This window comes from Sorghum bicolor, chromosome 1, assembly GCF_000003195.3.
Source record: "Sorghum bicolor cultivar BTx623 chromosome 1, Sorghum_bicolor_NCBIv3, whole genome shotgun sequence".
Taxonomy (NCBI): domain Eukaryota; kingdom Viridiplantae; phylum Streptophyta; class Magnoliopsida; order Poales; family Poaceae; genus Sorghum; species Sorghum bicolor.
The window spans coordinates 13,872,120-13,894,165 of record NC_012870.2 but is presented as its reverse complement, the minus strand read 5'-3'; the positions used below and the strand labels follow the sequence as shown (position 1 = coordinate 13,894,165).

Below are 22,046 nucleotides of genomic sequence, written 5' to 3'. Positions count from 1 at the left end.
CAACAATCAGCAAAGCTGCTCAACTTACATCCGCTACCTCCAAGTCGTTAGATGGAGGCAACCACCAAGAGTAACAAGAATCCTGCAGCTCAACTCGATTACTAGTGGCACTAGATACAACAACTCAATGCAAATGCACTAGAATCACCTCCAATATGTCACTCTCAATTTTGAGAGATACAGATATCTCACATAACCTTAAGTGGTCTTTGAGGATGGGTCCTCTGGTTGGGTGCTAGTGTTTACCAGAGTGTCCAGTCCTTGTTAAGTTTATGAGGGTCTAATGGCTAATTCGAGAAAGACCATAGGGCTAGATTTTGATTAACTTAGAGTGTAACAACTAGTTTTGGGGGAGATGGGTTTAAATGCCACTTCACCCTCTCGTTTGCTAGCTAGGCATGGTGTTTCCCACGTTCTAACTTAAAGGTAAAGGCTTGCAGCAGAGCTTGGTGCATGAATTCCCTATTTTTTTCCTCAACAATATAATAACTTGATCATCCAGTGGGGGACGAGCGGGTTCATTCTTTGCATTGTTCCCCGGCCCCCACGTGAGCGGGCGCGCGAGCCGTCCCGAGAGATACCGAAAGTACATTGAAAAGCCTTGCAGCTCCATCCACTGTTGGTTGCATTGCGTTGCCATTGCGACCATCGCATGTAGTAACAGCATGCATGATGATCAGTGATCACCCAGACATGGCAGACCCAGGTTGGAGGTTGCAGAAAAAGGCCGCCTTGGATACTGGCTGCTGCCATCTGCATCTTGCTCAACGAAAGGAGGGTGCAAGAAAGGTCCTGATCGAGTTCTGAACTGGACGGCACTGCCAGCTGATGCTCTAGTACATCATGTCTGCATGGAGCACCATCGAGCTCCAGACCCCAGATGTAGCTTTGAGTCTGCTGATACCCAATGCGTCTCTTCTCAGAGCCATGTAGTAGGGTTACATTACAGTTACAACTCGCTACTCCTACAGATCAAGACAGTGCAGTAGCATCTACTAGCAAGTACCAGTAGCAGCAGCAGCCAGCAGGGGCGAGAAAAAAGAGCAAGAGAATCACGTGGTACAGTACAGGTCTGCGAGGAGGAAACCACCCCCTCTCGCTGGGTCACCATCTTCACGCACAGCGCATGTACACATCCACTTTCGCCAGCCATGGGGCCATGCCGATGCCGCTCGCTTGCGACGCCGCAGCTACCAGCACCAGCACCATGGAGATCCAACTAGCCGCCGGCCACGGGCCACCACCAGCAGCAGAATGGCCGCCGCCGCCGGGCCTACCGGCTTCGGGCTTCTCATCCCCGGTGGTGCCGTGGTGTGGTGGTGGTCGGTGGAGATTTCCTCGACCTCTCCTCTCCTCAGAAAAGCTCGAGACTTTTTTTTTCTTCTGTCCTCTTGTTTTGTTTCTTCTTCGTGCTCTCTCGCCATCTTCAATCTCACAAGTCACTCACAAAGCCACAAGGATCCAAACCAAAGCTCTCCATATCCATCTCCAACACGGCGGCACTGCCGGTCACCGTTTCTCCAGCAGCGCGCGGCGCGTGATCAATCAATCAAACAACTGAAAAGTCAAAGCTGGGGGAAAAAAAACTGCATTTGGTGAAGAAGATTGGTCCCGCCCGGCCCTCGGCACGGCACAGGACAACCGGCGAAAAAAACGGTCGTGTCCCGGCGGCGGGCGGTGCTTCTCATGGGCCGACGACGGCCGGCAGCTCCAGCCGCGGCCTCTTGTTGCTCTCCGCCGCGGCCGCGAGCGAGGAGGCCGCGTAGTCGCCGACCGACTCGTGCGACGTCGAGCCGGAGCTGCTGGCTGGCGGCGGCGGCGGCGGCGGTCTCTTCTTGGCCGCCTGCTTGCTCGGCGTCGCCGTTGCCGACGACGAGCTCTCGCCCAGCATCGTGCTGTAGCAGGCGTGCACGTCGTCCTGGTTGGTCATCATGCACCGGGGAGAAATCGCATGCACAGATGATGTGAGGTTTCAGTAGGCCAGAACGTGTCGGAAACAGCAGAGCGCTGGGCAATGCACGGACCTTGTCGAGCAGGCAGGACGGAGAGAGGCTGCTCATCTTGGACTCGAGCGCCTCCTTTGCCATGGCGCCGTGCGCCGCCGCCAGGACGGCGGCGACGGCCACGGTGGACGGCCGGTAGTCCAGCACGCTGGCAGCTGCAAGAACAGAGCACGGGCACGGACGCACTATAATTCAGATTCGATTCCCAGCACGCTGGCAGCTGCGAATGCGGTTGGGCAGCAATTGGGCTAACCTTCCGCGGCGGAGAAGATAAGTGCGGCGGCCTTGGCGGCGACGAGCACGCCGTCGCCGGTACCGCCATCTCGGTGTAGCCTGGAGGAGAGGCAGGGGAGGTAGTCGAGTGGCGTGACGTCGCCCATGCGCCACCCCAGCGTGGACAGCACCAGCAGCTCCATGCGCCGGATGGAGACGCTGCAGAAGTCGTAGTCGTCGTCGGCGCGGAACTCGGACAGCGCCGGCGCGCGGTACTCCTCCATCTTCGCCGCCAGGGACACGCACGCCACCGCCAGCAGCCGCGCCGCCCAGGGCATCACTGAACTCTGCAAGCGCACGCACATCATACCTCGTCAGTTAATCGGCGGGGCGTGATCAGTGAAATCGACCATCGATGGAATGGATGGATCACGCACGTCCATGCACCGGCGGAGGCAGAAGCGGTCCATGTAGGAGACGGCCAGGTACGCCGTGCGGTGGGAGAAGCCGAAGTAAGCCCGCGTCTGCAAATGGCGCCGGCCGGCGGTGGTCACTCAGAGGAATGGAAAGATTATCAAAGATGGATGCTTGTGCTGAATCGATCGATCGATCACCTCAAAGATCCACTCGACGGTGGCGCGGCGCGCGCAACGGAACCACTCGTCGGAGGAAGCCGTGGACGAAGGGCATGGCTCGGCGCCGGCGTCGGAGAAGACGGGCGAGGAGGAGGAAGGGGAGCAGCAGAAGCTGGTCTCCTTGGACACGAGGTGGTCCATGTACTCCTCCTGGTCGTGGTCCTCTCCGGCGTCGCCGTAAAGAAAGGCGGCCAGCCTGCCGACGTCACCGGCGCCCTCCGCGGAGCCGCCGGCGGCGTCGAGGTCGGCGCCGTCCTCCAGGCACATGAGGGAGGAGGAGAAGGAGCAGCCGGCCGAGCAGCCCTCCTCTGCTGCTGCTGCTTCCCCCATTACGGGTAGTATGGTATCGGTATGGATCGACGACCACTTGTCACACCGGCGCCGGAACCTGGCCGTGGACCGGATCGGAGGAACCTGTTAAAGTGCCATCGGTATATGTTCCGGCCGCCGGAGCTGGCTGGCTGGCGGTGGAAATGCACTAGTGCAGGAGGAGCTGAGGTGGAAGACGAGCGAGGTGGCTGGTGCTAGAGCCGAGCCGAGCACATCCTCTATTTTAAGTGGCGCTCTCTCTCGCTCCCTCTCACACGCAGAGACACAGAATGAGATTCTCTCATTTCACTCGATCGTCTGCTAATCACTCTACTAGGACTAGGAGTAGATTATACCTGGTTCTTGTTTTTTTTTTTTTTCTGAATGACCTCGGCAGACTGTTGGTCAAGAAAGATACTCCTATTCCTGTACGAGTGCGTCTGCTAATCACTCTATACTACTACTAGGAGTGTACTACTACTGTACTTGGGTTTTTTTTTCCTTTCTAAATGACCTCGGCGTGTTGTTGGTCAAGCAAGATACCCCTTGGTTACGCATCGAGATGTCGTGATTAGGCCTTGTTTAGTTCCCAAAAAATTTTGCAAAATTTTTCAGATTCCCCGTCACATCGAATCTTTAAACGCATGCATGGAGTATTAAATATAGACGAAAATAAAAACTAATTGCACAGTTTGGTCGAAATTGATGAGACGAATTTTTTGAGCCTAGTTAGACCATGATTGGACAATTTTTATCAAATACAAACGAAAGTGCTACAGTGTCGATTTTGCAAAATTTTTTAGAACTAAACAAGGCCTTAGTAAAATTTGAAGAGGCACGCTGGCAGGCAGGCGCCCCGCGCCGTAGTCAGTGCAGATGCCGATGGGGGCTCGAAGTTCCGAGCTCCAATCACCGGGCTTGACCGGGCGGTGGCAGCCATGTCCATGTCCATGTCCATGCCCGCCTCTGCACTTCTCTGACTTGGAGGAGGCACTGCTCGAAATTGTCATCCGGTAGGGCGGGCAGGTTCAAAGTCCAATGATGTGCAGTGAAGCTCCTCTCACAACCACGGATCTACGTTGTTTTGTTGGAGGTATTTGCATGCATTTAGCCTAGTCTCAACGAATGTTTTATGAGAGTGTCATGCACATTAAATAGAATGTCACATAAGTAAAATTGCTGATTTGGCAGAGTTATTAAATGAATGAGTTTCAGAGAGAGGAGTTTCATCCTCATAAAACTTATGTGGCCCGGTTACCTAGTTTATATTGTGCCATGAAACTATACATTGAGACTAGTCTTACTGTGTTGAATCGTATTACCAACTCGGATCAAATGGGAGATCCATGATGACCTACAACTTCTGTATCCATCAAAGTAGTTCAACCATGAATCTCTATGCTGCATCTAAGGAAGGGCCTCCAAATCTATACCATGTTTGGATGGAGGGACTAATGACCAAAATACCCCTATTAATGCATAGAGGAGGACGGCCATGGGAGAGGGAGCTTGTTGTCGTGCCACCGGAGGAGAGAGGGAACCACAAGCGCGTGTCAGGGAGATCCGATGGGGACCAACCGCCTGATCTCCCCAAAGCTCGCTACCGCACTGGGCAGAGGAAGTACACGGCCTCGTCGCTAGGAAAGCAGCCAAAGAGGGGGCGGGATCGGAGCATCTCACTATCGGGGTGGCCTCACCCTCACCGGGGAAGCCACCGCACGTTGACATCTACGAGCTGTCGTAGAGGGAGATCTGCCCCCACACAGGGCCGGAGGAAGAAGAGGGAGATCCGCCATGGGTTGCCTACTCCACCTCGTAGCCAAGGCGCTCGTTGCTGCCATCCCCTACCCAGACCACACCGTCGTGCTCCAAGTGTGCACCACCTCCCGGCGCCACCGCTCCTTGCGCTCTAGGAGCCCCTCACTGAGGAGGGGAAGCACAAGGAGCACCGCAACTCGTGTGGACTACTCAGGAAGATCCACGTGCTGGCACTACTACAAAAAAGATTTATCGTGACCTTTTGAAAACACCCTCTCAGGCGGGCAAAGATTTCAACCACCTCGGTTAATGCTAGGTATTAACTGAGATGGTCATTTTTTATTAACCGAGGTGATTACATAAACTACCTCGCAAAATTGATTAACTGTGGCGGGCACCCTTAAAATGCCCACCGTGGTTAATGTAACCGCCTCGGTAAATCATTTATCGAGGCGGGCATTATAACTCCACCTGCCACAGTAAATCTGGCCCAGCCCGCCAGCCTAAGAGGCCCAATTTCGAGGTCACATATATATATATATATATATATATACACACACACACACACTAGACCTAGGGTTTCACCTTTACTTCCTCACTCCTCCTCAGCCGCACCCACACTCTCTCTCCCTAGCTGCTTGCGATGCCTAACGCCCTTCCTTTCCCCTCCTCGCAAAACTCGACACCTGAGCGCCCCTCCCCATCGACCGCCTCCTCCCCTCCCCTTCCCTTCGACGCCCCTCCTCCTCCCCTTTGTATCCGGTGGTAGAGCCTCTCCCCAACTTCCAAGTGGGGCGAAGGTGGTGGCTCCCGGTGGCGCTCCTCCCTCCTCCCTCAAGCACCACCGACGGTGTCACGAGGAGCTCCTCTGTCTCCTCTGGCGACGTGGATCTAGGTAGCAAGGAGCTCCTCCCTCTCCCTCAAGCTCCTCAAGTGGCGTGGATCTGGGGCCAAGGGCATGGCGGGATTGATCCAAGGCTTGGAGGCCTCCACCCACGGCGGTGCGCGAGGTCATCCACACCCACAACGGATGTACTGCAGTGGGCGGTGGATCTTCATGGTGGCAAAGCGAGCATGGATGCGGCGACTACACGACGAGTTGTCGGCGCGTACGCGGAGCACGACTCTCCTAGCGGCAGGGCAAGAGGCCCAGATCTAGGTCCTCTGGGATTTTCCTTTTTTGTTTTTTATTTGATTAACCGAGGCGAGCATCTAACAGCCTCGCAAAAAGTCATATCAACCGTGACCTTTGCTCCGAGGTGCCACCTCGATTAAGTATTTTAGCCCGCCTCGATAAATTTTTTGTGTAGTAGTGTGGGAAGTGCGCATTAATGAGGGGTAGGCTAGTGTCATTTGGCTAGTTTAATCCCCTTTAGTCACCCACAAGGGACTAATGGACTAATTGGTTTAGTCACCCTTGAAAGAGCATCTAGGCCCCTAGTGATTTTGATGATTAATGACATTATTGATTACTATGACTAACGTGTGTTTTGCAGAGGCAAAGTCATAGGTAAGGTCATGGTAATAGGTACTCGATGGACAGAGACATACATGCCTACTTAATAGTGGAGATCGTTTCTGTTTTCAAAGGATGGATGGACATCGTCAAGACTAGACTACGTCTAAGTGCCATATGGTGAAGAAGGGCACTTAGAGTAGTTTAGGACTTTGTTTTCCTTTGACCGTACTATTAAGAGGGGCTTTGATCTAGTAGCTTGACTTAGGTAAGGCTTTAGGTTTAGGTGTGGTGCACACTTGGCAAACCTAGCACTAGGCAGCTCAGAGACAGTCCTTAGATTGAGAGGAACCAACTTCGTTTTGGAGCGATCGCGTTTCGACGAAGTTAGGGTGCCCAAGGGGGGCACCGGACGCTGCACCGGACGCTCTGTGAGTGCGTCCGGTGAGGACCTTATCCGTTGGGAGTTCTCGGTGCTTAGGGTTAGGCACCGGACGCTGGCACCGGACTCACCGGGCAGCGTCCGGTCCCATACCCAGGGAGGTTGTAAACCTTCCCGGAGCACCGGACGCTAGCACCGGACGCACCGGGTAGCGTCCGGTTCCATGCGCAGGGAGCATGTAAAACTCCCCGGAGCACCGGACGGTGCCACCGGACGCTGAGAGTTAGCGTCCGGTGACCTGTCAGACGCAAGTACAGTTAGCCGTTATGGGGCACGAGACGCTCGGTGCAGAGCGTCCGGTGCAACATAAAGAGCGTCCGGTGACCCCGTTTTCAGTGGAAAACGGTTGGCTGACCTTTGGACTTCGTGGGTAGTATTTATACTCCTCCACCTCGTCCATGAGAGCTCTCTTGCCCATTTGAACATCTGAGAAACTTGTTGTGGAGCAAGAGAGTAGCAAGAGCCTAGAGAAGATTGAGATTTGAGTGATTTCTTGAGAGAATCCTTCTCTAGTGAATTCCAAGAGTCAAGTGTGCATCCACCACTCTCTAGAGCCTTGTTTGGGTCAAGTGAGAGTTCTTTGCTTGTTACTCTTGGTGATCGCCATCACCTAGACGGTTCGGTGGTGATTGGAGACACGAAGACCACCCGGAGTTCTTGTGGGTGGCTCTTGTCAAGCTTGTGAGCGGTTTTGGGCGATTCACCGCGACGAAGTGTCGAAGAATCAGCTCGTAGAGAGCACTTGGTTCTTGCGCGGACCAAGGGGGAGCAAGACCCTTGCGCGGGTGCTCCAACGAGGACTAGTGGAGAGTGGCGACTCTCCGATACCTCGGCAAAACATCGCCGAGCACTTTCTTCCACTACTCCTTTACATTCTAGCTTTTACTTTGTGTTTACATTCTTAGAATTGCCTTGCTAGAATAGGATTGGAACTAGGTTGCAAAAACTTTTATCCGGTAGCTCTCTAGGTCACACTAGGCACAAGGGGTTGAATTGGAGCTTATAGGTTGCTTAAATTTTTAGAGAAGCCCAATTCACCCCCGCTTGGGCATCTTGATCCTTTCAACCCTTTTTGGGACTTTAGGTACTAAAGAGGACTAAAAGGGGTGATTAATGTTTAGTCACCCATATCCAAACAAGCCCTAACTTATCATATATATGTTGTTAGGTCAGTTTAGACAGATTTGATCAAACATAACCTTAAAATGGCCTACATTTCGATTTTGAATTGGAGGGAGTACTTTCTAGTTTGGACAACTATTTCAACCCTTAAACTCTCCGAAGCACGCACCATTGTGATATTCTGGTTGGTTGGCATGTGTGCCTAAAAAACACGTTCTAACGGGTAGGGGTTTCCCACCCCTCTTGAATAAGTGTGCAAACTACTCCAATTGATGAAGGTTGATATGGTCTTTTCTCTATCATACTAATCTATCCTAAACTTCGTAAGAATCTATTATTTAGGGTAAAGGGAGCACCTTAAAAAAACATAGGCCTTCTTGCTAGGGGATACATATATATGCACCATAATTAGCTAGGTTGGCCAGTCATAAAAAAACAACAACCTAGCCAGGTTGGCCCAAAATAGCTGTATGCTCAGTTTCATTCACTGTGAGAATTGCTAAGAATTAAGGCAAGGGAAGGTGGAAAAGGATGCTAAAGGTGAAGCTTGGGATATCTTCACATTCGCTGGAATTTTTTTTATCACCGTGGAATTGTTTGTTAAGTGAAGTCGATGAACAATAATGGTCCATGAGATATTCCATTTTGGCTATGATAATATGATAAAGGTTTTGGTTACTTCCATATGGATAGTGCGAAAGTTGTGCATTTTGTATACAATGGGAGTTAAAAAATAGGCCCAGTTGCATTTTTACATGCTTTTGGTAGCATGCAAAATTAACTATGAGCTGTATAAAAGTATCCATACAGAGTAGCTTAGGGCACTCACAATACAGACTCTATCATAGAGTCTAAAGTTATTTATTACCTCGAAAAATGTGGACTTGGAGTCTTATTTTTTCTACCTCTTTCTTCAATAAATATGCTGTCACATCAGTAAAATATCATAAATAATATGTAATTAAGTGTCTTGGACTCTGTGATAGAGTCTTGCATTGTGAGTGCCCTTATGTACATAAAGGTAGTCAGTGAGAGGTTAATCTCAACCACCTTTTTTTATAGCATCTCTCCTCCTTTTTACCACCTGTCATCCCCAAGAGTAGTTAACAACCATCAACTTCTTGATGCTGCCAAGCAGGACCTAGTATGTGTACGTTTCTTGTGCCTAGTGTGACTGTGAGACAAAACCACTTGCTCATATCCTCTCATTCGTGTAGGTCCGGTCTATGATAGGATACTACTAGCAATTAGACAAAGCCTATCCGGCTATCCCCAAAAGTTGAAAGGAGACTCGAAGAAAATCATGGCTGCCTACTAGACACAATAAAGACATCACCGGAGTCTGACCTTACAATATAATATTAATATTTCAGCGTCCAATTCTAGTGTAATATTGAAACTTCAACATCTATAGCGCTCCGATTGGAACGTGGGAATCATCCTCTTTTCCCCAGTTCCTACGGTGACTATATATAAACTTCAGAATAAATCAATTTTAACTGCAAGAGATCAAGAACAAAGTTAGGGTCATTTTAGACTACGTTGCTATTCATTCATGATTTTTTGAATGTGTTGGCAAAGCATTTATTAATTAATTAGAGCCAATATACTAATCCATCAACCCATGCTGCCGCAAGGGTTCCAACCTTAAAAGCATCAGTGAAAGTTTGAGGTTTTTTTTGAGAATTACACAGTACAACATAGATAAAAAAACACACGTGTTTAGTGACTACAAAACCAATCAAAATTATTTAGTTTTGCTTGGTAACTCTGTTTATTTTCTACCGTGTTGGTGCTTTTGTTACTGCTGTGATTATGGAGCGTTACACAATTAGCAATCTAGATGATAGCACACACACACAAGACATAGAGTTATACTAGTTCAGCAAATGGGTTCCCTAGCCTATGTCGTATATAGTTGTATTGCTTGTCCACTATGTGCCGGGTGTATGATGAGTGTTGCCTAATGAGGCTTTGGGGGATGTTGCAATGATGGCCGTTTGGGGTTGTCAATCTAGTCACCGCAGACTCTTTATATAGTCTGAGGGGGCAGAGTTACATATAAGGTTATTTGGCTTTCTTTTCTACTATAAGCTTGGTTTCCTAGTCCTGTTACAATATATAAAGGATTGCAGTAGATCACAGAAGGTATATATGACCATGCGTTGTGTAACAAGTCGATATGGAGAAACCACGTTTGTAGATGTAGAGCTCTGAGTAGTTAGCTCAGTCACCCTATGTCTAAAGGGCCGGATCATATATATGTTCATCGTCATGATACCCGAGGGTCGTACTATCACTAGTATAGAGAACTCGAGTCCTTCATGATCAAACTACTATACCCCCATCGAACAAGTATCCTAAGTTATGACCTAATGGGTGCTCCTCTTCGTTGCTTGTAGGAAGGTCACGAAGAGGACTCCGTTAAAAAGAAGATTGGACCGAGTAATATGCATCATAGGGCAAGCACGTCATCCCGATAGTTGAGCTATCACATGGAGTGTCAGTGTGTCACATCGGTTTGTTTGGATAATAATAAGTACTTTTCGAGATAAATTTTTTAAGCCTAATTAATTCATTATTAGCACATATTTGTTGTAGTTTTGGTGCAGCACCACATTATCAAATCATGGACTAATTAGGCTTAAAAGACTCATCTCGTGAAATAGTCATAATCTGTAAAACTAGTTATTTTTTAGTATATATTTAATACTCCATGTATATGTCTAAATATCAAATGAGATGTTGGGAAAATGCTCTTCGCACGCCCCAGCAGTACAGTAGATCGAGAACCTTCTCACTCGGTGCCGTGAGAGGCTTGAGCGATAGCGGACAGTGGACTCAACAGTAGGTGAATACAGTGAATGCTCTCTCCCTATTAATGGCGGCATCACGCCCCTTATATAGGGCTCGGAGACCGACTCAACGACATTTACATAAATGCCCCGCGACGGTGGGGGAATATTCCAGCATATTCTTTCATCGCAGTCTACTGACCCCAATGTACTCGCGTAATTTCACGTCGCAAACTCTTTGTTCATCCTTCGACTGGGCTTCAGCAGGTCGAAGGCTCGGAGCCTCCGCCCAGTTGTGGATCCTCCGACGCTTCGGTGTCGGAGGTTCCGCAGCCCGGCTGGTCGGAGGTTGCTTGGCCTGGTTGCGTTCTCCTGTTATCCTCGGACTCGGGAGGGTCGGAGGTTCCAACCTTTTCCTCGCTCGCGGACCTCCGCCGGTGCTTCAGTCCCTGCACACACTTTGCATGACCAGACGAGTCGTCAACATTAGTATTCCCCGTCGAAGGTTATCCTCCGACGTCCCAGACGTCGGAGGTTCCTCAGGTGAAGGATAACCTCCGGCGCTACCAGGGGGAAGGATGCAGCTTTTCCCCAACAGTTCCCCCCTTTTTGGGCTAATGGCACTCCTGCGGTCCATGCGCTCAAAAACATGCTACGCTGCGGAGGTCACGAGCATGGTTGCTGCCTTCCCCCCTGGTGCGCAGGATGTGTTTGTTAGCAAATGTTGGATAACTGTTTCTTTCACTTAGTCGTAATTTTTCTTGTTTCTTTATTTTGCCGGGATCCTCCGATCATTGCTGCTAAGTATCCTACGCTCGTTAGATTGCGGAGGATTGCGGAGGATATTATTGCCGTTGGAGTTAGCCGTTGGCATTGATGAAGCGCAACGGTCTGCCCGATTCCTCCGCTTATAGCCGTTGGGCGCGGGGAATCGCAACGGTCGCGCGGTCGCAGGCCCCCCCCTATAAAAGGAGGTGCTGGGGAGCCCTGAGCTCTCACCCCTGCTGCTCGTTGCCTGCACACTTTCCTTCGCTACGTTTTTCTCTCTGAGTTGCTTGCGTGCGTTTAGTTCAAGTGTTGTCGGAGGTTTTACGGTGGCTCATCTTCCTTCACCGCGTCCTTCGAGGTCAGATTTTTCTGGTCCTTTGCGCAATTTTCTTAGCGTGAGGTCTGGAGGTTGGCTGCGGAGGTTTGAGGAGTGGATGCTTGAGGCGGCCGAAGCTCAAGATCTGGAGGAGACGTTGTCTGACGTCGAAGCTTCTGTTGGTGATCTGATAAGTGCGAAGGAGTTTGAGGGGATGGCGGCGATTACTTTTGAATTCGGGCAGTCGACTGTGAGGGCGGAGGATATCGCTGACATGGTTGAGGCTAGATTTTTCAAGGAAGGTCGTGCGGAGGCTCCTCCTGCTGGTCAGACGGTGCCTGCGCCCGAAGAGGGGTATGCGGTGGTATTCAGGGACTTCTTCACCTGCGGACTTCGGATGCCTCCGTATCATTTCCTTCGCGAAGTGATGGAGAGCTTCAACGTGGAGCTGCAGCATTTCAGCCCCAATGGGATACTGACCCTTAGCAAATTCGCGTGGGCGTGCGAATCCTACGGAGCCATGCCCCACATCGACACCTTCTGCTCGTACTTTGAGCTCCAGCGCCAGCCTAAGAAGGTGAAGGATGCCGAAGGTGTCGAGTGCATTGCGCAGTTCGGAAGCTGCGCGTTCATGCCGCGCCGCACAATGCCTGGGCCGAGGTGCGAAATCTCCTACTGCCAAAAGGGGAAGTGGGAGAAGGATTGGATGAGAGCTTGGTTCTACGTGAGGACTCCCGCTGCGTCGAAGACTTTGGATGACGGCAGCGTTGACAAAGTTTATCCTTACGCGTCGCTGATGAAGGAGCTGAAGCCTTTCTCGAAGGTTGATCCTTCGCAGGAGATGTCGGAGGAACGAGTTGCTTGTGACAAGGCATTTGCGTTGGCATGCCGATACTCCGGAGGCCGGGATTTGGTTGAGGAAATGGTCGCTGCTGACTACTGGCCACTTGGCCGCAGGACCGATGAGTTCACCATTGAGATGGTGCAAGTTCCTGTGTTTGGTCCTCCGGAGGGGTTGCCGTTTCCCCGGTTCGGCGCGGGTATTCCGGAGGATGAGACCAAGGAGTCCTTCCTTGATCGCGTGGAGGTATCTGCGCGGAGGATCGTCGGGAAGATCTCGGAGAAGGAGTTTCTCCAGCGGAGGTCTGCGCTTGGGACGATGCCCCGGTTTAACCGCGTTTTTGAGGAATTGGGGATTGAGTACGAGGATTATGTTATTCCTCCGGATGTTTTGCTTGGGTTGGAGAAGAAGAAGGACTCCTCGAAGGCTGTCGCTTTGGCGGAGTCGAAGAAGAGGAGAGGGGGTGGCGCAGTCAAGCAGCTTGCGAAGAAGCGGAGGGCGGAGGTTGTGCTAGAGACTCCTGTGGAGTCTTCCTCCGCCCGCTCATCTGGTGCCGAGTCGAACTCGGTAGCTTCTGCGCCTGCGGAGGCTGCTGCTGCTGGTGGAGCTCCTGAAGCTGCTGCTGGTGGAGCTCCTGAAGCTGAAGCTTCGCGTGCGGTTTCCTCTGTGCGCGCGCCTTTCGCGTCTCTGCTTGGGGAGGAGTCCTCTGACGCGGAGGCCCCCGTGGCGAGCCCTGTGCGGGAGGCGAATCCTGCGGAGTCAGAGGGTCCGCGCGTTGCTTCGGTTGGCGGAGGGTCTCCGCCTAAGGAGGTTCAGGTGGAGTCCAGCGACGAGGCTGAGTCCGCCTCCGTTCGGAGGATCAGGAGGGCGGTGGCTCCCCCTTGTCCGGCTGGTGACGGTATTAACTCGTTATACATGGGTAATGATTTTTTATTGATTATTTTGTTTTTATGCAAGTTTTGATTGACTTGTTCTCATGTTTTTTTGTTTATCTTTCAGCGGAGGTTTTTACTGGGCTGGCTACCGCGGAGGAAATGGCTAAGGGCGCCAGCGTCGCGCAGGAGGGGCTTGCCGTTCCTCCGCCGCGTGAGCCTGCGCCCTCCGCGTTGGCCAACAGGCCTTCGCCTGCTGATGTTCTTGGTCCTGGTGAGTTTCCTCTTTTTTGGTTTCAATGGTTCGGTTTGTTTTTGTCATTTTATTCTAAGGTTCGTTTTTGTTATGTGCAGGTGCTTCTGAACCTTCGATCACAGGTTGGACTGATGCCTTGCGCGAGGTTCATTCCTTGGTCGGAGGTTAGTGTTCTGGCCTCCGCCAATGGTTTTTTGTTTCTTACGATGTTTTTTCTCAATTGTTTTTGGTTTACAGATCGTTTTCGTCAGAAGCTTCGCGGCATGGACTTTGACACGCTCCTTCGCGTGCAATATGAGCACCATAGCCTTGTAAGTTTGCACTTTGCCGAATCTTCCTTCGCAGTTTTTTCACTTGGAGGTTTGTTGTAACTATTTATTTTTGCGCAGGGTCATCACATGGCTGCAGCCTTAGAGGAGCGTTGCTCTCGGGAGGTTATCTGCCGTGATGAGGCAATTGGTGTTCTGAAGAAGGAGAACGAGACCCTGGAGGCTGAGAAGGCTCGTCTGTCGGAGGAGGTTAGGGAGTTTTCCTCCGTCAGGAGGGAGGTTGACTCCCTAAAGAAGGAGAGGGATGACTACAAGGCTGGTTCGGAGGCTCTAAGGAAGGAGAAGGAGGATGCCGAAGCTTCTGTGGCGGTCCTCCGCACAAGTGTTGCTGAGGCGGGGAGAGTTAGGGATGTAGCCCTGCAGCGAGCTGAGAAGGCGGAGGACATTGCTGAACGCCTTCGCAAAGAGCTTGACGCTGAGCGGACGTCTGCGGCTGAGCTGCAGACTCGCATGCGGAAGGCGGAAGCGGAGGCTGCAGCTATTGTCGAGCTCTATGCCGACTCGCTTGCGAAGTTTGGGGGAAGCACCTCTGCTCCTCCGCCTGGCGGCGATGTTGGGGCTGCCCTCGCGTGGCTGAAGTCTCATATCCGCATGCTCCCCGACTTTGTCGGAGGTGCTGTTGATTTTGGGGCTTTGGCCGCGGTTAGCTCCTTCGCGAGGCTTTTGCGCCGCGGAGGTTGCTCTCACGCGGAGGGAGTTGCCAAGGAGGATTTTGCCGCGGCGGAGGACGTTGGCGAAGGGACCTCTTCCCTGCGCAAATCTGTCCGGAACTTCATCAGTTCGTTCTGGATTAGGTTTGGGCGGGGTGAGGCGAAGAAAATGGCGGAGGATCGTCGAGCTGAGGTTTGTATTGTTTGGTTATTTCTTTTTCTTTTTGTACTTTGCTTCGCAGCTTTGCATTGTTAGTTAAGTTTGGTATTTTGTAGGAGATTGCGAAGAAGAAGGCTAAGGTTGTCAAGGCCGGACCTTCGCGTCCCCCGAGTGAGGCGTGCCCTCCGACCCAGCCCGAAGCGGAGGCTCGTGATACTGGTGCCAAAGCTCCGGAGGGATCTGGTGCTAAGGTTTCAGAGACTCCCGAAGCTCCTGCTCCTCCTCCGCCTCAGGTGTGAGGCTTTTTAGTTTTTAGGTTTTTCTTAGTCTTTTTTGCGTCCAAGTGTGTGACGCTTTTTTTGTAAGTAAGGCCGGAGGTTGTGCTTTATTTTGTAAAGACTGTTTAAAATATAATATATTGAGTTGTTTTCAGATAAGCCTTTGTTTTACACTTTGATCCTGCGCAGGTCTCTGGCGGAGGACCTGCGCAGGATCGTTTCATTACTCCCCTTTCGTTTTTTTACAAAGGGATTTATGTTTCTGGTGAATTGTGGGAGTATTGGCAAGTTGCCTTCCCTAATATGAGATTGGTGGACATGTTCGAGTTTGTTGGATATGATATTGATGGCGAAGGCTCTGGGTTTATCCAGTCGCTAGCGCGCCGAGGTTCATGGCCTCCGGCTTAGGTTGATGATTTTGATTTTCTTTTCGTTTATCGTAGGTTTTGGTTATATATTTTTTATGACATGATTTGATGTGTTTATGTAGTTCCCATATCCTATCCTTCGCATCTTTGGTGAGAGAGATAGGGTACGTTGGGTGGCGGAGGCTTCTGAGGATGTTGCTGAGCCTTTTCTTCAAGGTTTTCCGGAGGTTCGAAAGCTTCGTTTGGATTTTTAGTTTTATCCTTCGTTTTTGTTGGATTTGTAGTTATTATTTTCTGCGCGCAGGTTGTCAATTCCTCTCCGTTGGAAGATCTTCCTTCGAACTTTGTCGAAGGAAGTTACGTTACCCCGGTGACGTTCAAGCGCGGAGATTTGTATGCGAGGGGCTATTTAATTGACTGGTGGCGCCACAAGTATCCTACGCGTAGTATAGATGACTTAGTTGATTTCCTTGTACGTGATTACTGTGATGATCTTAGGCTTTTTCCAGATTCGTATGTTAGAATTGTGCGAGGGTCTTAGAACCTTCGGAGTTTTACGGTCGGAGGATGTTTCTCATTTTTTGTTGTAAGCTTGTGTTATGCACATTGTATACGGTTAATAAAGATCAGACATTTTTACTACATGGTCTTCGCACCTTTTAATTTTGACAACCTTCGCGCTATAATTTGTACGTGACTCATAGGTCCTTCGGTTGTTTAGTTGAAGGAGGTTTTGTAAGTTGAACTTGTACAAGCTACCTGCAACCTTCGCTGCAACCTTCGACTTTTTATGGGTCGAAGGATGAGTTTATTCATTTTTTGTAAACGAACTTTTGTAATGATTTCTTCATCGATAATAAAGTTTTTAAGTTTGCTACAACCTTCGATCTCATTTTCATTACAACCTTCGCGCTACAGCACTTATATATTGCAACGTTGCGGTGGTGTTGATCCTAAGGATCTTTGTGTTGCTGTGGCTTGCTTGTTCTTGATGCTTGATGTTGCGAAGGAGTTGTTGATTTTTTCTTGCGCGGAGGATCGCCGTTTCTTGGGCTTAGAACCTTCGACTTTTTTGGTGCGAAGGATCCTTCGCTGAATTGTGCTATTTTTTTCCTTTGCTCGACTCCCGTGGAGTGTTGTCGAGGAGAACCTTCGGCTGTCTAAGTCGGAGGTTCTGAAGGGATGTTACGAGACTTCGTGCGATACCCTTCAGAGACCTCTGAGTCTGACTTCCATTGTTTCTGTTGTGGCTGTACACGACTTTGTGGTCGATGTTCATCACAACGCCGTAGTTCTAGTATTACGAAGCTTCGTGCGATACAAACTTTTGTTGGTGTTGTGAGGCTAACTCCTGCTTCCATGGTGGCTTAGGATTTTTGCTTTTTGGCTGCTAGGTTTGCACTCGGTGCTCGGGTCTTTGTATGCTGATCCTGATTGAGGGTGGGGGGGGGGGGGTGAGCCTGGTTTTATAGGCTTGCATGCATTTATTTTATGTACTCTGTTAGGTAAAAATTTATTATCGGGTTATTGATGGTTGTTGTGGTAGTTGGTTTGGCTGTATCTGACCGAGGGTTATTGTAGTTTCGTTTTGATTTCACACTTTGTTTGTTGGGGGTCTGCTTGGAGTAGCAGGATACCTGCAACCTTATTTTGGTGAAGGTTATGTGGATTTTGTTGAGGTCTGTCCTTTGAATGTTAAACCTACGCTGCCTTTTGGCAAAAATAATATAGTCCCTGATGCCTGATTCTCCTCAGGTCATTGTCAGGTTTGAAGGTTTTGTTCCTTCTGGCCATGTTGTGATGCCTGAGGAGGACAGGACTTTTTCACTTTTTGGCCATGTTATCCTTGCTGCCCGGCTCTTGGCTAGGTCTTTTGCTAAGGATTTGGTGTTTTTTCACCTTTGAGGACGTTCCGAGCTTTCTTAGCTTTTGGATGAAAGCTACGGAGGGTCCTTGTGATCACGTGATGTTTTGTCGAATGTTACAGCCTCGTTGCTGGCTGTTTTTCGACTTTTGGGATTTGGTTCTGGGGTGGATTCCTCTTTATAATTCAGAGGTTTTTACATAGGTTCTGCCTCGTTAAAAACCTCACCTCCTGGTAGGAGTACCCCTGTGAGGAAAAGAGTGCAGACCTTGGAATGCGAAAAAGTAGAGAAAAAGAAAACAAGCGTATTTAGGGATGTGGGTGCCGCCGCTTATTTTGCAGGGGTCATCCTTACACTCAAATATAAAATCTACGTAGATTGTCGACGTTCCACGTGTGGGTGGAGGTTCTACCTTCGAGGTCTTTCAGGTAGAAGGATCCCGACCTTCCCGCTTGTATTGCTGTATAAGGTCCTTCCCACTTGGGTTGCAATTTACCAGCGTTTGGGTGATCTCCTTTTTTCTTGAGCACCAGGTCCCCATTTTGTATGTCTTTTCGTACTACCTTGCGGTCTCTCCAATTCTTTGTTTCTTGTTGATACTTGGTAATGTTCTCCACTGCCTCAAGTCTTATTGATTCTAAGGTTTCCTTGCAGTACTCTTCGTCTTCAGCCAACTGCTGCTTCATGGAACGCAGGCTTTGGTGTTTGATTTCTTCGGGCAACATTGCCTCTTCCCCGTACAAGAGTTTGAATGGAGTGAACCCAGTTGTTCTTGAAACTGTTGTGTTATGTGACCATATAACTCTTGGTAGTTCTTCAACCCATTTCCCCTTGCGTAGGTTGAGTAAGGTCTTGGAGATTGCGGAGAATATTGTTCTGTTTGCTCTCTCTACGGCCCCGTTTGACTCTGGGTGATAAACAGATGCGAAAGCAATTTTGGTTCCTATGTGATGGCAGAATTCCTTGAAACTGTCTGAATCAAACTGCTTCCCGTTGTCAACTGTGAGCAAGCGTGGGACTCCGAATCTGCAGACTATGTTCTGCCAGAAAAATTTCCTGATTGTTTCAGAGGTTATGGTTGCCAGTGGCTTAGCTTCGATCCATCTTGTGAAGTATTCGATGGCCACGACTGCGAATTTGTTTCCCCCCTGGGCAGTTGGCATTGGCCCTACCAGGTCCATTCCCCATCTCTGCAACGGCCATGATGCTGGTATGAGTTGAGTTGGTGCTGAAGGTCCTGACTGAATTGGTGAGAAGGTTTGGCAGGCTTTGCATGTCTTCACTATTTCTTCAGCATCTTTAATGTGAGTTGGCCAGTAGAAGCCTTGTCTTAGTGCTTTAGCAGACAACGCGCGGGGTCCAATGTGAGACCCGCACATCCCTGAGTGTATCTCTTGTAGGAGTTCTCTGCCCTCGCTTTGTGATATGCATCTCAGCAAAGGTTGGACTACGCCTTTCTTGTACAGGATCCCGTCAATGGAGGTGTAATTCCTTGCTCTTGCCTCCATCCTCTTGGATGTTGCTTCGTCATCTACAGCTGTCTCGCCTTTGAGGCAATCAGTTATTGCCTGCCTCCAATCTTCGCTTTCTGTTAGCAGGACTGAGCGAAAGGCTTTTGGCAACGATTCGGTTGCGGGTGTTGTAACAATCTGGTGGAAGGTTCCTTCTGGCAAGGGGGTGTTGTTGGCTGCTGCCTTCGCTAGCTCGTCTGCTTCGTAGTTTTCGGCTCTTGGAATGTACTGCAGAGTGAATCCCTTGAACCTTCTCTCCAGGCCTCTTACGACGGCCAGATACCTTGCCAGCTCCGGGTTGTGTGCTAGGTATTCCTTCTCCACTTGTCCTGCCACCACCTGGGAGTCTGTTTTGATGAGTAGGGTTTTTGCTCCCGAAGCCTTAGCTTTGTTCAGCCCGAGGATGAGACCTTCATACTCAGCTATGTTGTTTGTTGCTTTGAATTCAAGTCGTATAGCAAACTTTAGTTTGAGTCCAGATGGTGCGATTAGAACGGCTGCTGCTCCTGCTCCCGCTTGGCCCCAGGCGCCATCTGTATACAGCGTCCACGGCTCATCGACTACCTTCTCCTCGTTTTTGTTCGAAGGTGTCCAATCTGCCATGAAGTCAGCCAGGGCTTGAGATTTGATGGAGGTTCTGGGGACATAGGTGATATCAAACTGTGATAGTTCGGCCGCCCATTTTCCTATACGTCCGGAAGCCTCTTTGTTCCTAAGGATATCACCCAGTGGCTGTGAAGTGGGCACTTTAATCTCATGGCTTTGGAAGTAATGCTTGAGCTTCCTTGATGCACACAGGACCGCGTATGCGATTTTTTCTATCTCCGTGTAGTTCAGTTTTGCCCCTGATAGAGCTTCAGATACGTAGTAGACGGGTCTTTGCACCGTTCCCTTACTGTCGCCTGTCTCGTGCACCAGGACACCGCTGACAGCGTGATTGGAGGCAGCCACATACAGTAGTAGTGGGGTGTCCGGCTCAGGCACTGTCACCACCAGGTTGGTCGCAATGTAATTTTTGAGATGCCTGAAGGCCTCTGATTGTTCCGGACCCCATTCTGTTTTACCTTCTCCTCTCAACACTTTGAAGAATGGGAGGCTTCGTTCTGCCGATCTCGAGATGAATCTGTTGAGTGCTGCTATTCGGCCAGTCAGCCTTTGCACTTCTTTCTTGTTTGAAGGTTCTGCCATTGACATGATTGCTTTTGTCTTGTCTGGGTTAGCTCTAATTCCTTCGGAGCTGATGATATACCCCAGCATTTTTCCCTTGCTGACCCCAAATACACACTTCTCCGGGTTGAGTTTCAGCCCGGCAGATCTAAGGTTGACGAAGGTTTCCTGCAGGTCCTTGATATGATCTTCCTTGCGCTTGCTCATGACGACAACATCGTCGACGTAGGCTATGATGTTCCTCTGTAGCTGACTTCCTAGAACCTTCCCCATCATTCTGGAGAAGGTTGCTCCAGCGTTTTTGAGACCTTCTGGCATTCTGGTGTAGCAATACGTGCCGAATGGGGTCGTGAAGCTTGCCTTTCCTTCGTCTTCTTTTTTGAGCCAAATTTGGTGGTAACCAGAGAAACAGTCCAGCAGTGAGAATCTCTGACAACCGGCTGCTTTGTCCACAGAGGTATCTATTCTTGGCAAGGGGAAGGAGTCTTTGACACAAGCCTTGTTGAGATCTGTAAAATCTATGCACATTCTCATTTTGCCATTTTTCTTGGGGACCAAGACCACATTTGCCAACCATTCCGGGTATATGACTTCTCTGATGACCTTTGCGTCCAGGAGTCTTTGTACTTCTGCCTTCGCGGCTAAGGTTCTTTCTTCAGACATTTTCCTCTGCCTCTGCTTCTTCGGCCTCATTCTCGGATCGATGTCCAGCGAATGCTCTATTATGTCTCTGCTGACTCCTTGTAAGTCAGCGGCACTCCAAGCGAAGATATCTTGGTTCTTTTGCAATACGTCTAGCAATTCGAGTTCCTCCTCTCTGCCAAGGGTGGCGGAGATGGTGATCTTCTTATCTGGAACAGCTTCCTGCAGAGGGATACACTTCGTTTCCTCCTGATCAGCCAGGTCTGTTTTCCCCCTTGGCATGTCTGGCGGCTGGGAAGCTTCATGCTGCGTAGAGTCTACGGAGTTTACGTTCCGGAAGGACTTGTAGATTGCTTTCTCTATGTTCCTTGCCTCCTTTTGACTTCCGTGAACCGTTATCACTCCGTGCAGAGCTGGGATTTTCATGCAGAGGTATCCCATGTGAGCGGCCGCATTGAACTTGTTCAAGAATCCTCGCCCGAATATGGCATTATATGGGTAGTGCAAGTCTACCACATCGAAGGTGACGTACTCTGTTCTTGCGTTCTCTGTTGTGCCGAAGGATACGGGCAATGCAACCTTTCCCAGAGCATGTATCTGTTTTCCTCCGAACCCGATCAAAGGTGACTCCGAAGGTTGGAGTTGGCTTCTGCTGAGCTTCATTTGGTCAAAGGTTCCAGCAAATATTATGTCTGCGGAACTCCCTGAATCCACTAAGATCCTGCTTACCCCCCAACCCGCAACATTTGTTGTTATGACCAAGGCGTCTGTGTGAGGGTAGCTTTCCAATCTTAGGTCTTCCTCGGTGAAGGTTATTGGGGTTCTGGACCAATCAGTGCATCTCACTGGCCCTTGAACTGCAACGTTGTTGACGAGCCTGAGGTGATCCTTCTTCTGTTTTTTTGTCTGGAACTCCATTGAGGACCCCCCGGCTATTGGTAAGATCATTCCAATTGTGGGGAGGGGTGTATGGGGACCGATCTGATTATCAGGGTGGGGTTCGGTTTTTGGTTGTGGTGGGGCTTGGAGTAGCTGTAGCTGGTTTGGGGGAGGAGGCAGTGACTGCTGGTGGGGTTGCGGGGTTTCGATGTACGTAATATGTGGAGGCCGTGGAGGAACATAGTTTGGTGGAAGGTTGTGGTCCGCGGTTTGCTGGGCTGGGCGCCAAGCTGGTAGGAAGCTGGGATAGTAAGCGGAGGCTAGCGCGCTGGGCTGAAGTGGAGCTGGGTGCTGCTGGCTTGAACCTCCGACATATGAATGGTAGAAGGTTTGAGGGAATGTGTGGTTTAC

The 22,046-nt window shown here is 50.0% G+C and overlaps 2 protein-coding genes and 1 long non-coding RNA gene across 3 annotated transcripts; 2 read left to right on the top strand and 1 right to left on the bottom strand.

Annotated features, from left to right (window-relative positions):
- On the bottom strand, positions 794–3,554 carry LOC8064491 (cyclin-D5-1). The gene is made up of 5 exons (XM_002464183.2): positions 2,831–3,554; positions 2,654–2,740; positions 2,257–2,563; positions 2,025–2,158; positions 794–1,918 (listed from the first exon to the last, which is right to left on the bottom strand). Exons 1-5 carry the CDS (start codon positions 3,179–3,181, stop codon positions 1,685–1,687), a joined length of 1,113 nt encoding a protein of 370 aa, XP_002464228.1. The 5' UTR covers positions 3,182–3,554; the 3' UTR covers positions 794–1,684.
- On the top strand, positions 13,559–14,738 carry LOC110437555. Its single transcript, XM_021466042.1, has 5 exons — positions 13,559–13,804; positions 13,885–13,908; positions 14,024–14,097; positions 14,176–14,627; positions 14,729–14,738. The coding sequence occupies exons 1-5, from the start codon at positions 13,609–13,611 to the stop codon at positions 14,736–14,738; spliced, it is 756 nt and encodes a 251-aa protein (XP_021321717.1). The 5' UTR covers positions 13,559–13,608.
- LOC110431965 lies at positions 14,793–15,357 on the top strand. Its single transcript, XR_002449422.1, has 2 exons — positions 14,793–14,958; positions 15,042–15,357. It is a non-coding gene; the product is annotated as an uncharacterized LOC110431965 (long non-coding RNA).